Source organism: Pituophis catenifer, unplaced genomic scaffold, assembly GCF_029215685.1.
Source record: "Pituophis catenifer annectens isolate HBS135680 unplaced genomic scaffold, rPitCat1.0.hap2 SCAF_8, whole genome shotgun sequence".
In the NCBI taxonomy this organism is placed as follows: Eukaryota; Metazoa; Chordata; class Lepidosauria; order Squamata; family Colubridae; genus Pituophis; species Pituophis catenifer.
The window spans coordinates 47,143,967-47,159,682 of record NW_027256888.1 but is presented as its reverse complement, the minus strand read 5'-3'; the positions used below and the strand labels follow the sequence as shown (position 1 = coordinate 47,159,682).

At 41.7% G+C, this 15,716-nt stretch overlaps 1 protein-coding gene across 2 annotated transcripts in view; it reads right to left on the bottom strand.

Annotated features, from left to right (window-relative positions):
• Positions 1–15,252, bottom strand: part of JADE1 (jade family PHD finger 1) — a 77,006-nt gene extending 61,754 nt beyond the window's left edge. For both annotated transcript variants that reach the window (XM_070949007.1, XM_070949008.1), the window contains exons 1-2: positions 15,032–15,252; positions 1,186–1,263 (exon numbers count right to left, since the gene is read on the bottom strand). In XM_070949007.1, coding sequence (XP_070805108.1) covers positions 1,186–1,237 — 52 coding nt within the window. In that variant the 5' untranslated portion in view covers positions 1,238–1,263; positions 15,032–15,252. The remainder of the gene's footprint in view (positions 1–1,185; positions 1,264–15,031) is intronic.
• Between the last annotated feature and the right edge of the window lie 464 nt (positions 15,253–15,716).

Sequence of the window (15,716 nt, the reverse complement as noted above, 5' to 3'; positions counted from 1 at the left end):
GGACAGATGGCAGCTGTGGACAGGAGAGCTTTTGCACAAATACATCTTATCCTTCTGTTGCAACCACTGCTGGACTGGAAGGCACTACTCACTGTGACCCTCATTTATCACCTCGTGGATGCTGTACTGCACATACTGTATATAAGGCTTGAGCGTTCAGAATCTTCATCTGCTCTAGAATGCAATGGCTCATATGGTTTTGGATGTAACATCCACCCATATGACAGTATAGCAAACTGTGTTGACAGTATCAATACTTTTATATTTTCTCATTCAAACAATTTGGTTATATAAACTAATAAAAAAATGCAAATTCTGTTATTTTTTTCTGAACTTAGTTCCGAATTGTGTTCTGGAATAAAAAGTTCCAGAACACTATGGATCTTGAAGGAATTTCCTAGGCATGACTTCTCTGTAAAATAACATCCCCTTGGAAATTCATTGCCAGCTGTAAAGACTATAAACTTGTCCAATATTCCAAGGTAGAAACTTTCTAACTCTAGTGCTTCTGAGATTGTATTTTTGCTCCCTAGTGTGGGCATGTATATTAGTTACTGCACATATATGTCAATTCTGGAGTACAAGATCATCTTGATTTCTGCCCAGAAATACTTCTAAAAATATATTTGAACAAAATATTTTCCCTGTCAATAAGTTCATTTGGTTCAACTTAAAAATAAGTTCAACTTATTTTTCATAAATTCTTGCAATGAATTCTCCCAGGGAATCACTTGTAAATTGATACTTCACAAGTATTATTGATAATTGATAACAAAGCTTCAAATGATCACTTGTAGAATGAAAATCAGGAGTCATGAAAACTGTAACTCTCAAATATTAGTGAACTACTGATAAAAAGAAAAAAGTGCTGGAGAAAAAATATACATTTACAATTATAAAATGAGAATTGAGAAACTATTCTAACAGGTAAGATTTTCCTAAACATTTGGAACCATAATAGTGTTTTTGTTTCAAACATTTATTATTGTAGTGTGTAATAAACTCTTACAATGCCTTACTGGGGCATACCTTTTTAAAGTTCCTTGATTTTAGCAACCTTTTAGCAAACACTACTCAGCTGATACAATACAAAACACCTTTGTTATTTAAAGTATCACTTTAGAAATTGTGTAAATAAGCTCATACTCCTGGTGTGATCCCAGTACAACAAAAGGAAGCACTTACTGCCATTGTCATCAGAATCTTCACTGCTGCTGGGAATTCGACCTCGTTTCATGATCTTCCTGAGTAACAGCAGGCAGCCTGTGAAGTAATGCAACAAAAGTTAACCCACAGCAATAGTTATCAGGTTTTGATCAAAGAACAACTAGTCAGAAATGAAAACAAACCAAATTACGCAGCACAAATATAAGCAATAAACATCCAAACTCTATTTACATACAACCACAGAAATTTCAGGATAAATCACAAAAATCTCAAGCCTTTAGGCTGCTGTATATATATTTTATTTATTTATTTATTTATTTATTTTATTTTATCAGATTTCTATACCGCCCTTCTCCTTTCGGACTCAGGGCGGTGAACAGCCAAAGTAAAACATTTATACACAAAAGTTAAAATAGATTTAAAATAATTAAATAAGTTTGGCCCGTAATTTAAAACATTTCAATTTAAAACCAATTTCAAATTTTAAAAATCCACCATAAAATCAGGACAGCCCGGCTAACTGAAAGAAATAGGTTTTCAGGGCCCGACGAAAAGTCCGGAGGTCTGGGATCACTCGTATCTCTGGGGGTAGATTGTTCCAGAGGGTAGGTGCCACCACAGAGAAGGTTCTCCCCCTGGGGGTCACCAGCCGACATTGTCTGCCCGACGGCACCCTGAGGAGGCCCTCTCTGTGGGAGTGAACTGGCCGGTGGGAGGCAATTGGTGGCAGAAGACGGTCCCGTAAGTACCTCGGCCCTAAGCCATGGAGCGCTTTAAAGGTGATCACCAACACCTTGAAGCGCACCTGGAAGTCCACCGGAAGCCAATGCAGCTCGCACAGGAGAGGAGTTACATGGGAGTGCCCAGTTGCTCCCATAATCCCCCGCGTGGCCGCATTCTGGACCAGTTGGAGCCTCCGGGTGCACCCCAAGGGGAGCCCCATGTAGAGAGCGTTACAATAGTCCAGACGAGAAGTGACGAGTGCTTGAGTGACCGTGCGTAGGGAGTCCCGATCCAGAAAGGGGCGCAACTGGCGTATCAGGCGAACCTGATAGAAAGCCCCACTGGCCACGGCCGTCATATGCTCTTCTAAAGACAGCCGTGCGTCCAAGAGGACGCCCAAATTGCGAGCCCGTTCCGTGGGGGCCAATGATTCGTCCCCAATAACCAGCGATGGCGCCTGCTGGCTATACCGGGACCCGGCAGCCACAGCCACTCGGTCTTGGAAGGGTTGAGTCGAAGCCTGTTTCTCCCCATCCAGACCCGCACGGCCTCCAGGCACTGGGACATCACTTCCAAGGCATCGTTGGGATGGTCTGGGGTGGAGATGTACAGCTGAGTATCATCAGCGTACTGATGGAACTCTACCCCAAAACCACGGATGATCTCACCCAGCGGCTTCACATAAATGTTGAACAGGAGGGGCGAGAGGACCAACCCTTGTGGCACCCCACAAACAAGGCGCCTCGGGGTCGACCACTGCCCCCGTCAACACAGATTGCAACCGGTCGGAGAGATAGGAGAACCACCGCAAGACGGTGCCCCCCACTCCCAGTCCCTATTTTATGCCTTTAATAGTAGCCAAGTCATAGGAATTGCAACAGAGCCTCCATAACCTTGCCTATATATGGCATCTAGATATGAGTAACATGGTTCTTAAAACCTTTTGTAGATCTGAGACTTGAACAATACAAGATTGATAATAAAAAGAAAACCCTAAACAGGTAACCCTTCTCTTATTAACCTAAATTGAGTCCAGAATTAGTTGTAAATTGTTCCAATACTAAGTCGAGGCATCATGTGACTGGACCCTTAACACCAACTTGTTAAGAAAATCATTTTACCCAATGGGCTTTTTTTTTTTTTTTTTTTTGCTGAAAACTGAAAGTAAACCCCGGGAATCAGCAAAAATTGTTGCACATCAATCACATGACAGGAGGGTTTAAATAGTCATAAAGATGGTCTGGTTGCGATCGTGTGAATGCAGGGAGAAGGTCTGTTGTAATTTCAGATATTCATTAAGTGACAAGTTGTAAGTCAAGAACTACTTGTCTCTACTTAAACATATACTAGGGACAAAATAGTTCCCATTTTAATGAATGATCCCTTATTATGACTTAGGAACAGAAACTGTAGCAGCACTTCAGGTTCAAGAACAACAGTAGGAATCTAAATGGCATGCAATGGAGAAAAGACCTTTCTCCTACTCTTCTCTTTCATAGGACCAAATTTTTCTATGCAGATAGTCAGAGAATGATCACTGGCTGTCTTTCCCTATATTTCAGTAAGAGATATGGAGGGAGGGAGAAAAAAATCCCTCAATATAAGAAATGCAGTAAATTTGGGTACGTGGCATGATGGTGAACTAGACAGATTTTCTCCATGCAGGAGTTATGCAAAGTAATCCACAACACATTGAACTATGGAAAAGAAGTTGTAACCTTCCACAGGCTAATCATATGCCATAGGTCTCTTGAATCAGCTTGCCTGCTTCTTTCTATCCACTAAGATCCTTGGCTGTAACAAGTATTTAAAAAGCCCAACTGGTGACAATGGAAGCTTTTAAAATGCTATATATGTGGCAAAGAAGGAACGGAATGAAGCACTAACTCTCCTTATGTACAATGCAACAAAATAAATAAATCAGTATCATAATCTACCTTACTCAATTAAAAAACCCTTGAAAACAAATTTAGTGGTTCTTCAGTACTCATTTGGGATTCATTCCAGGAGGCACAAGTACTAAATACAATGGGTATAGAGCAAATCACGTGACTTACATGACCCTTTATTTCAGCCAGAAGGAGTAATAAGTCACAAAGCAGCTGAGATCCGCAAGTTCTATCTTGCATGTTGAGAACCAGGAGAAAGATGAGTACCGAGGCAAGATTTGTGCCTCAAAACACCAAATTTGATGAGTTTTGAAGCAGTTGAATACTGAAGCATATGACTGTACAGTCTGTGACAAATCTCCAAGTGCTTGTTAAAAATGGTATTCATGAAAAGATAATTTCCTTCTCACGCTTATGTGATGAGACGCGGTCTGTGTCTTCCTCAATGTTGGGGCCTCTGAAGTCTAGTTGAGGATTCTGTGTAGGATCTTAGCTATTTGTAGTACTGCACTCTTCTGGAAAGAGAACTCCAATGGCATTCATGGGATCTGTTGGAGCTACTTAGCTTAGGAATCACAGCCCAAGTGTTCCTATCACTACTGGGGCCACTTTGATCTTTATTTTCTACATCCTGTCCAGTTCCTCATTCCTGGTGTTGCTATCACTTGGCATTGCTATATCTATCACCACTGCTGTCTTCTGGTATTTGTCTATTACCATGATGTCTGGTTGATTAGCCAGTACCTGCCTGTCTATCTGGATCCAAAAATCCCATAGGATCTTAACCTTATTTTCCACAACCTTCTATGGGATCACCCACCTAGACTTAGAAGATCTAGTCCATATTCTCTACAAATGTTTCTGTACACAATATCAGCTACTTGATTGGCTGTTAAGTACTGTATATGCTGTTTCTGCATCTTACACCTGTCACTACATGTTGGACTGTCTCTGAGGCCTCTGCAAGTTTACACCTTGGGTCCTGCTAGAACCCTTCTTCTATATATTTGGTGCTTAGTGCTTGTTCTTGTGCTGCCTTAACTTTCTCATTTTGGGGCACTATCTTATTGATGCATTCCTGGATGTTCTGAATTTCATCCAGGACCGTAGCTTTGACATTCACCCCCAACCACCCTTTTCTGTCTGGTGTACAGTGTCTGGGTGCTGGACTTGGGATAGAAACCTCCATATGTTGTGAAAAGTCTCTGGCTGTTCACATTCACAGCTTCCATGCCTTTTTTGGCCAGCTCACTATACCAACGTACATGTTGATGGAGTGGATTTATTCTTCCCACTGAGCTCGTTCTTCAGAGCCTATATAATCCTTTGGTGGTACTTGGATGTTGCTATCTTCCTTGCCTCCTCATTGTACTTTCTGTCTGGGGGTACCAAGGTACTTATAGCTGGTCTGTATGTATTGCTATGTGATCCATTAGTAGTTCCACCCCATCAATCTAAACTACTTTCCCTCTCTTGACTACCATCTGGCTATAATTATCTAGTGCAAATGACATCCCAATGTCCTCAATGTAGATCCAGATCAAGTGGATCAGTGAGTTGATGTCTTGTTCATTCTTTGCATACAACTTGATGTCATTCATGTGTAAGAGGTATCTGATACTAGCTCCACTCTTAAACTTGCATCCATATTCATTCTTTGTGATTATCTGGCTGAGGAGGCTTAAGGTCAAGCCAATGGAGAAGAGCAGCAGAGACAGTGTGTCATTTTGGTATATGCTGCACTTGATAAACACTTGTGTGCGCTGTGTTTAGTTGATTTCTAGTGTTGTCTTCCATAGTCGCATTGAGTTCTTGGAGTTCTTAGTGTCCTGTTAACATTGTATGCTAGGCATTTACATGTGTGTTGCATTGAGTTGCTTTCCTGTACTCAATCCAAGCTGTGCTCATAATGATCTATCTAGATCTTGATTTTTAGGTGGTTGCTCTATGAACAACTTGTGTTTGAGCCTCTATTGTTTCTAATGCCTTTCTGAGCTGTGTTTATGTACTGCCCCATATGGTCCTGTAGTTTGCTATAATGTCTGATAAGTCTTTCCCTGTTTTGAGGAAGCAAGTTATTAGCTGGGAGTTGGTTGGTACCATTCCCTTGTGGATGTCTTTTATGATCAGCACTATCCTTCTTTAGTTTAGCCAGTCTGGATGAGAGCCTGCTGCTAGCAAATGGTTCATCAGTGGTGCTAGGCATTCATGCACTGCTGTTAGCATCTTTAGCCAGTAGTGCTCTAGGATGGATGCTGTCCAATTCTTCATATGCTTAACCCACTATTGGATTGCTGCTACTGTAATGATGACTGGTTCCTTTTCTGGGAAATTGCTGTGGTCAGTTCTCAGGTCCTGCATCCACTTTGCACTGCTGTCATGCGTCTTCTCTTTCTCCCATACATCCTTCCAATACAGTTCAGTTGCTGCTGTTAGTAGCTCTGCTGTTACTGTGATACTGCACTGGAGAACAGGACATTTACCTTCTTGGCCTTTGTTTCTCTAGTGTATCTCCTTAGCCTGATAGCCAGTGTTGTAAGCTTTTGTTTAAAAGTCTCAATGGCTACAGATGGAGTCAGGCTCTTGTATTTTTTCAGTAGCTAAGTGTTATCCCTAATCTTCACACCTTTCTGTAATTCTACCAGCTGGTTAACCTTTGCTTTGATCTCTAACATTATTTTTCGGGGAGGGGAATGTACTACTTGATTCTCTAGCCAAGCATCTCCAGGATTACAGCAGATGTAGCGTGTATCAGTTCACTGATCTGAGTTATCATGATAATAGGGATTGTTGTGAGGGTCCTGTTGACATCTTCTAGCATATTATCTGATCATACTTCTCTGCTGAGCCTTGGTAATTGGTCTCAAGGGTTGATTATAGCAAGTTTACCCATAATCTTATGCCTCATATCAGCAGCTTTGTAATAAAGAAGGTGGTGGTGACATTCCAACTTCAGATATTGGCTGCACATCCAGGTCTTCTTGATTATGGGATAGGTATAGTTGGTCTACCTCTTCCAACAGAGAAAATGCTAGCTCTCTCTCTCTCTCTCTGTATATGTGTGTTTATACATATATATCAGGGTGGGTTCTACTTACCTTGACTTTGGGGTCACTGGGCAGAGTCTCCCACCGGTTTTACTACCGGTTCTATAGAACCAGTGCAAACTAGGGGCAACCCACCACTGATATATATATAATTTAAGTAGATACATTATGCTATTTTAATAGTTTTCCTGGAAACATCCACTAGCCCACAGACTGCTAAGAGTTTAAAAATTAGTTTGGTACATAACGTGACCTGAAGATATTTATATACTTAAAAAGGAATTACTTACAAAGAGTTACCTAAGCTTTGTATGACTGTGGTAGTCTCTCTAAAGCAGTGGTTCTCAACCTTCCTAATGCCACGACCCTTTAATACAGTTCCTCATGTTGTGGTGACCCCCAACCAGGGGTGGGTTCTAAATTTTTTACTACCGGTTCTGTGGGCGTGGCTTATTTTGTGAGCGTGGCTTGGAGGTCATGTGACTGGGTGGGCGTGGCTAGCTGTCATGTGACCAGGTGGCCATGGCTATGTGTATAGGGACTACTCAGAGGGCTGAAAAAAGTCATTTCTGACAGGTCCTCGCACTTTTGACTGGTCTTCGCACTTATGACTGGTCATCATTTATGCCCATTGCAGCATTCTTAACAACCGTGTCACTCATTTCACAACTGCTTCTCTTCATCATGGTGACAAGATAGGGCAAAAAGGTAAAATGTAAGGACAGTTGTAAGTTCAAGGACTGGTCAAAAGTGCGAGGACCAGTCAGAAATAACTTTTTCAGCCCACTGAGTAGTCCATATGCATAAAAAGATACAGCAATAGAGAGGGATGAAGGAAGGGAAGGGAAATTAGAGGAGGAGGGAGGCTAAGAGAGGGAGGAAGAGAGGAGGAGAAGGAGAAAGGAAGAGGAAGCAGGGAGGAGAAGAAAAGGGGGAGGAAGAGAAAGTAAGAAGGAAAGAAAAGAGAGAGGTGGTAGGTTTGAGGAGAAAGATTGCTGCACAATAAAAAAGATGAAAGGGAAGAAAGCCAACCCCAAACAAATATAAAGATATTAAGATAAAGAATGAATTGTTAAACTTTAAAGAATAAAAGAGAACAAATATGAATAAATAACAATAATTAGAAACACACATACAAACATACAATGTATTTTCTTTGAACAGAGTATTTGGCCGGTTCACAAATTTAAACAGTGTTTAGTCATTTCAATTAAATTTACAATTTCTATATTTCCTTTTTGCCACATTTATTCCTCATCTATTTTTGTAAAAAACCAATATTACCCTTCATCCTCATCTCTAATCTTAATCAAATTCAATTTTTCCTTTCTATTCTATATTATACCCCTTCCCATTGTCATCTATTTTTATATCCATCCCCACATTGGTTAATTATGTAATATTACAGTTGTTTAATATAAATTCAACATTTTAATATAAATCAATTAGTTATATAACTACCTTTTTATATATTAATCAATATGAACATGAATATTCCAATTATTTCCATGCAATCCAATTTCTTACAAATCAATTAATTATATTTACCAATAATAATAAACCAAACAATTTCCCCCATATATTCCTCCAAACCACAACTTAACCATTTCTGCTTTCAACACAATATACAATGTCCCTAAGGACATCTACCTGTCCTATCAGGTTAGTTAAGGTGGGCATACTCCTAGTTCCTTCCACTGGCACCTAATGAGAACCAGGTATGTACTTTTCCATGGCAGCTCCTGCTCTTTGGAACACTCTTCCTCCTGAGGCTATACACATGTTTAAAATAAATAAATAAATGTCTCGTCATATTTCCTAAAGTTCTCAATTTATTTCTCAATATAAGTTTTTCTCCTTTGCCATTTTGATGGGTTCATTGCAAAGTTATCTTGGTTTCCCTCATGTAATAATCTGATAAAAGAAGGAAACTGATATCAGTAGCATGCTATAGATCTTCATTTCTATGTCATACCTGCTCCTCCTTCTCCAAAAAAGTTCAAATTAAGCATTCAAGTTTCTGATCACATACACTATTCTTTAATCTAAGAATATTTAAACTAAGAAACCAGGGCATCCTTAGATGTTGTCAGAAAATTGCTCAAATACTTGTAATGAGATGGAAAATAAAAGGGATTAACACATGGGAAATAATAATAATTTTATACTGCAATGAATTAAATATAAAATTATATTAAACCAATTCTGTATTTTGTAATGAGGCTCTTAGAATGACATTTAGAGACCAAGTATGGCAGTTGGGCCCCAAAAGTTATGCACCTTTCACTTAGATTGTAATAACATCACTAAATAAAAAAACCCTGCAAATGTTTGATCATCAGACTTCCCAATACAAAAGAATACTGCACAAAATATTTACCTTAGCCATTTAGAAATAAATCCATTAAAACGAAGAAGAGGCCTAAATGTATTTCCTACAGAAGACGCCATTTTCCCCTCCCATTTCCCACCTGTCAATAACCTCCAGTGAGAGTTCAGAAAGCACTGGAATTGCCCAAACCAAATTAATAGGATTGCTCTTCGCCTACTGAATTAACAGTGTATTCAGACAGACTTAGTTTTAACTATACATTAGGTACTATAAAACACACATAAAATAAATCAAATATATTTTCATTTCTCAAGGATATTAATACAGAGTACCAGTATACACGATCAAGAGTCTGATAGATTGATCAACAGCATATGGGAAAAATGTAGCTTGAAAGCGACTACAATTATTTTTTAATGGATGAAGGGAAACATTTTATATGGGCATTAAATGCGTTATCCCCAGGTCAAAGCTTTTATAACTTGTTTCCTCCTAGAGTAATTTTAATGACTTCCATAAACCTCTGGGTAAAAAGGATTTATAATTCTAGTTCTGACAAATCATTAACTAGAAGCAGTGTTAAAACAAACTCTAAAATAAATTGCATAAAGCCACTACAGGAACAGCACAAGAATGCAAGAAGAATCTTGTCCTGCAACACACACTAGTATTGAAGTTACATGAGCTGTATACCAAGTACTCAGTTTCAAACATTTTGACAGTCAGAACTACACTTCCTGATTGGGACTTAACATAAACAAGAACACAAAATAATAAATCTCCACATAAATTCTCAATGTCTTTTAGAAAATATTTTGGCACTACAAAATATTATGTCAAAGAAAGAAGTATTTTTCTGTCTATTGATTGCAGTGATCACCAAAGAATGTACTAGTTTCTTTGATTTAACCAATTATCAAGGATTTTGGCAGAAATAAATTGGATTATATCTATCTATCTAGATTAAACTAGCTCTTCCCCATCAGATTTATTTGACAATTAATGGTATGAGGAATCATCACCTGAATACATTTTCAGTAAGAAATAAAATCCGACACCACAGCCACATGTGATTGATTTTACTATACAATACCAAATGAAAGAAGCAGGAAGAAAACTTTTGTGATTTTAATTTAAGCATCTATGTTAATATCAGTAGAACTGGACTGAAAATTGCAGACTACAGAAGTCTGTTTTGAAAATCTGCATCGCTTGTTGCATAAAATATCTTTGAGTGGAAGTTTCTCACAAGACAGAGCCCATTTTAGAACAGGGGTCCCAAATCCCTGGTCCACGGCCTGGTGCTGGTCCATCTTATTGGGAACTGGGCACACAAGTGGCAGGCGAGCACACAAAGCTTTATTTGCGCAAGTACAAATCCATCCTCTTTCCTACGCTGATCCGCAGAGCCATAAAGGTTGTGGACCACTCCTTTAGAACACAGAACTACTATTAATAGAGAACAGACATACAAGTGTGAATATCAGCAGAAGATGGTGCAAATACATACTTTTTCCAGATCAGCTAAGCTAAACTGTAGCAATGACAATTTAACTTTAGCAAGTCTGAGTCCAGATTGTGTTTATGACATTAAGAGCAATGGAAATTATTTGATTCTAAGCTATATTTACAATTATGTATCACAATGGTGTACAGATAGTCCTTGACTTACAACTACACCTGAGCCCAAAATTTGTTTTACTGGGACATTTGTTAAGTGAGTTTTATCCCCGTTCTCTGGAACCAGTTACCTCCTGAGATCTGGACCATCCCCACCCTATTGGCCTTCCGAAAAGCGGTGAAGACCTGGCTTTTCCGGCAGGCCTGGGGCTGTTGATCTCGCTTTGTGATCTGACGAGATCCGGCCATGAATGATGTGAATGAGTTTTAATGTCTTTAATTTTTAAGTGTTTTTATAGTGATTTTTTGATTGTGAGCCACCCTGGGTCTTCGGAGAGGGATGGCATATAAATAATAAATAAATAAATAATAAATAAATTTTACTTGCCACAGTTGTTAAGTGAATCACTGCAGTTGTTAAGTTAGTAACACAGTTATTAAATGAATCTACCTTCCTCATTAACATTGCCTGTCGGAAGGTTGCAAAAGGTGAATACAGGACCTCAGGTCACTGCAACTGCCATAAATATAAGTCGGTTGCCAAGTGGCTAAATTTTGAGGATGTTGCAACAGTCATAAGTATGAAAAATATTCATAAGTCACTCTTTTCAGTGTCATTGTAATTTCAAATGGCACTAAACAAACTGCTCTAAGTCAAAGACTACCTGTACTCAGTATGCTATGAATAAATTCAAAAATTCAACAGCCAAGTTATTCTTTGTGTTATTTTAATTAATATGAATATTTCAAGGCATACATTCTGAAGATACAAAATCAATATGACAACCTAATCTATAACATCTCTATGGAGTAATTAGAAGTTGTAAATTCACTATTTTAAATGCAAAAAGAATTCAACTTTACCTATAAATCGAGTTATCAGATTGTCATCTGAGATAAGTAAAAGTATCTACCTAAAGTGATTTTTTGTACTCTTGTTGTAAATATAACCTACATCACTTCTTTCTGCAAAATTAAGTACCCACAAGAATTAGTTTGTGAACACACTTCACTGCTTTGAGCTTCTTAGGAGTGGGCAAAGATTCCAAGAAATCCCACAAATCTGTTTGCCTTCAAAGTATGGATTCTCCACTTGGCTTTGATTTAACAGGAGGGTCTTATTTGAGAGATGAAAGGGATTAATTCTCAAGCTGGATCTTAAGCTTCCTGATGACATTTCTAGATGTAGGATCTTAGAAGAGCAGTCACAGAATTCATTCTCACTCTCTCATCATCAGCATCCGAATTAGGAGACTACAGCAAATAAAAAGCTACACCAATCCTACACCAGCTCACCAATTTTTCAAATTCCACAGGTGAACCGTTGCTCTTAACACGACCTTTTCAATCCATCACTCGGTCAATGCAGTAACAACACCCTAAACCGCCAAGAGTTAAGTAGACGGATAGTACAGAAAGGACAAGCCTCCTCTCCAGAGGAAGCTCCGCGAACCGAGTTGGGGGGCGGGAAAGAGGCGGCTGACCAGCCAAACGCCAGCAATATCACCGTTACAAGTCTCTGCATTTGAAACTGATCAAGCCCCCGCGGCGCATCCTCCAGTCTCTCTTCTTCCGCTCCGCCCTCTTTCCCAGCTGCACCAATCCGCACAGCCCCGGTTGCAAATCAAACTTGGTGTTCCCGGCGGAGCTTCGCTTCCCAAATCCATCGCTGCTCGCGCAAAGCTGTAGCGCAGCCCTCCCCCTTGATCTCCATGTTGTAACGTCTGGGGAAAGAGGGGCGGGGAGGGTTCGTGGATTGAGCGGCAAGAGCCGCGAATATCTCCCAGGCCCTGCTTCTCTGCTCCCACCCGCAGTTCGCCCGTCTCTCTCCTCCCACCACTCGACAGTTCTGGAAACTGTATCACCCCGTCAAGAGGAAATCATTCAGCAAGCAGTTGCAAACAAATCAACGCCCTCTAGTTCCCACTCGCTAGAGAGAAGCGATTTGGGGGGGGGGGAGCACGTAAGATAGAAGCCCCGTAATAAAGGATGGTTGAAAGGGACTAAGAAACGTAAACGCTTCTCCAGCATCTTGCAAAGATCGAAGGTAGAAAGTGATAAGGTGATGGGCATGTAGAAAGGCCCCGGGGGGCTTTGTCTAATTTCGTAAAAACGCTTGATGCATTTTCTTCCTCCCCACCCACATCGCTCCTCCTGAAGGCGGGAGGAGCCGGCCACGGCCCGTTCGGTGGCAAAGAAGTAGCTATTTGAACACACCATCGCCTACATCCATTTTCTTTGCCTTGATGCGGAGAGGGGAAACGTGTTTCCACACCCCTCCAACTGAGCTTGAGTTCCGCCCGTCCTATCCACCGTTCTTTCATTGACCTATTTTACCCCCGTTAATAAGTAACGTCGCAAATCGGGGATTTCTTAGCTCAGACCAGTCCGCTCGGGTGCAACCTTCTGACGTTTCTAATACGAAGCACTGCATTACCAATCATGCTACCCCTGTACGATTTCCCAAGTGGGGAGGAAGGGAAGGGGGGGGGAAACGACTTGTCCACCAGCATCCGACGTTACCTCTGAAAAGCCCCACGGTAGTGTTTCACGACTCTACTGAGACGCAACTGCCAAGCTCCGCGACTAATTCATTCAGAGGGATTTGAGAACAAATCCCAACCCTCGGGGTGAAGAGTGCTTTGAAAAGTTTGCACCCCCGCCCCCCACACACACAGACACATGCGAGTGTTTGTGGCTGCACAGCAACGGCGCAGGTATTTAAGTGCCCCCCCTTCGGTAAAAAGGGAGGAGTAAGATTGCTCAGAAAGAATGGAGAAGTTCAGGTTTTTGCTGACGCCGCGCACCTGCCTGTTGACCCGCCAGCCGGCTATTCTGCCAACCACCCAAGATTCCTTGCCTTCGAGCGTAGCCCAGCGAAGAAACCCCGCCTCCTTACGGGGGCGGAGGGGCTAATGAGTGTAGCAAATGAGACTCTTCTGAAGAGCTTCGAATCCCAGGCAGCATTCCACGTTTCGTCCTCTCTCCCTGCGTTAATCATTTGCGCCACCAGCAACGGCGGCGGCGTTGAGCATTGACAATCTGCTGCCACCCAGCAGAATAGCGCCTGAACAACACGCTCCGTTGCTAAACGCACCACACACCCCTTGTTTTCATGCTATCCATATGCTCACACTTCCTTAACACGTGCACTTTCGGGGTCTTCCCACTTGCAGTCCAACAGGCGCGGGAAAAGCATTTCGGGCTTCTGGTGCGAGTATCAGGCTGGTTTTATTTTATTTTATTAAAGAATCCAGGTGCCCATTTAACTAAAAATCCCCTAAGATGCTCGTCTCCAGAAATACAGCGCCGTACCACGGCGTCCAAACAAATGTGGAGCCAAATCTGATTTATTAAGAAAAGGAGCATTTGTCAGTAAAAGGTGTTTTATCATCTTATCCCTCCGTATCCTTCTTGCCCTTGAATTACTGCAACGGATATTCCGAACATGTGGGTGACACGGCGACAGATTCTGGCTCTGGCCACCCCTCCCCCTGCTTTTTAAAGCTGTCTAAAAAGGACCTGTGCTCTGCCATTGCCATCTGTCTTCCAAGTTGTTAAAACGCGCCTCACTTTTCCGTTACGGCTGATCTCTCTCTCTCTCATTCAGCGTGGATGCGTTTTTAGGGTGGCCCGTCCTCCTCACCCACAAAGAAAACTGTGGCAAAAGTCTCTGGATCGATTACAAAATAGTCCCTAAGACCGGAAGGAACAGCCCAACATTATTGTCATATTTATTCTTCTTATTAACCACTCTGCAACCCGATTCATTCATCTGGTTCATCCTAAGAAGCTTCTGGTTTGCCAAAAGCGAAGTCTGCAGCGACAGAATATACAGCCAGCCCTTAACTCCCCTTCCCCTCCCCCCTCCTTCAATTCGGATGTTCTCAACCGTTCCAAAAAATCGGGTTTTTTCCCCCCTTCCTCCTCCCTTGCCCCCACCCCTTTCCTCCCCAGCAATGTACAAGTTGCTTATGGGATAGCGAAGCTGCAACTCAACTGCCTCCTCTTTTTGCTCCCTATCAAGAAGCAAATCTTTTGGCGCCATATTAATGACGTACTATATTATTTCCACTAGGCAGCGACCTTCGGCATTAAATTGCTCTCTAGCTGCTTCTGGAGAACTCCAAAGCTAGGCGAGCGGAAAAAAAAAAAAGCCCCACCACCACACATCAAACATGGCTGTGCAAGGCAGCTCCTTCTGCGGCGACGGGCGGAAAGGCGAACGTAAGGAACTGCCTGGCCACAGTTACCTGCTGCTGTTGCCGCCGAGATGGTTGCCAGTCAGGTTGGAGTTTCTCTGCGCGAAGGGCTCCGTGCTGCCTCATGAGTTCAGACAAGCATTGGAGAATGGGAGCAGATTGTGTCTCTCTTCACACTCGCACACGCACATACACATACATACACACACACACACGCACTCACACCGAGGGGGAAAAGAGCGAGAGCGAGAGACTCTCACTCTGACTGACGTTTTTACTTGTTATGGAGGAAGGACTCTGTGAATCAAACTCATTTCTGGGTCACTGCTGCCACAGGGGGGAGCTACTTTAATCCCCTGCCAAAACTAGAGGGAGGGGGTGGAGAAGAGAGACAGAAATAGGGTGGGGAGGAGGAGGAGGCAAGAAAAAGAGAGAGGGAGCCGGAGGGAGGGACAGGGAAACCATTGCACTTGGAAACTGTCTGCTTTTAACTCTTTGCAGCCCAGCAAGCTGAAGATGTCATGTTCCATTAACACAAACAGAGCTACTATCTTCTGGAGTTTTGCATCGAGGGACCTGCCTTTTGGGGAAAGAAGAAGAATGTATAGTGGAACTGGTGCAGGGAAAATGTGCACATCCCAATATTGTCAGCTGCTTTATAAAAGGAAGAAAAAGGCTCTCTGGCTGACACATGGGAAGCCTACTTTCTTTAAAAGGACACACCATTTGCCTGGCA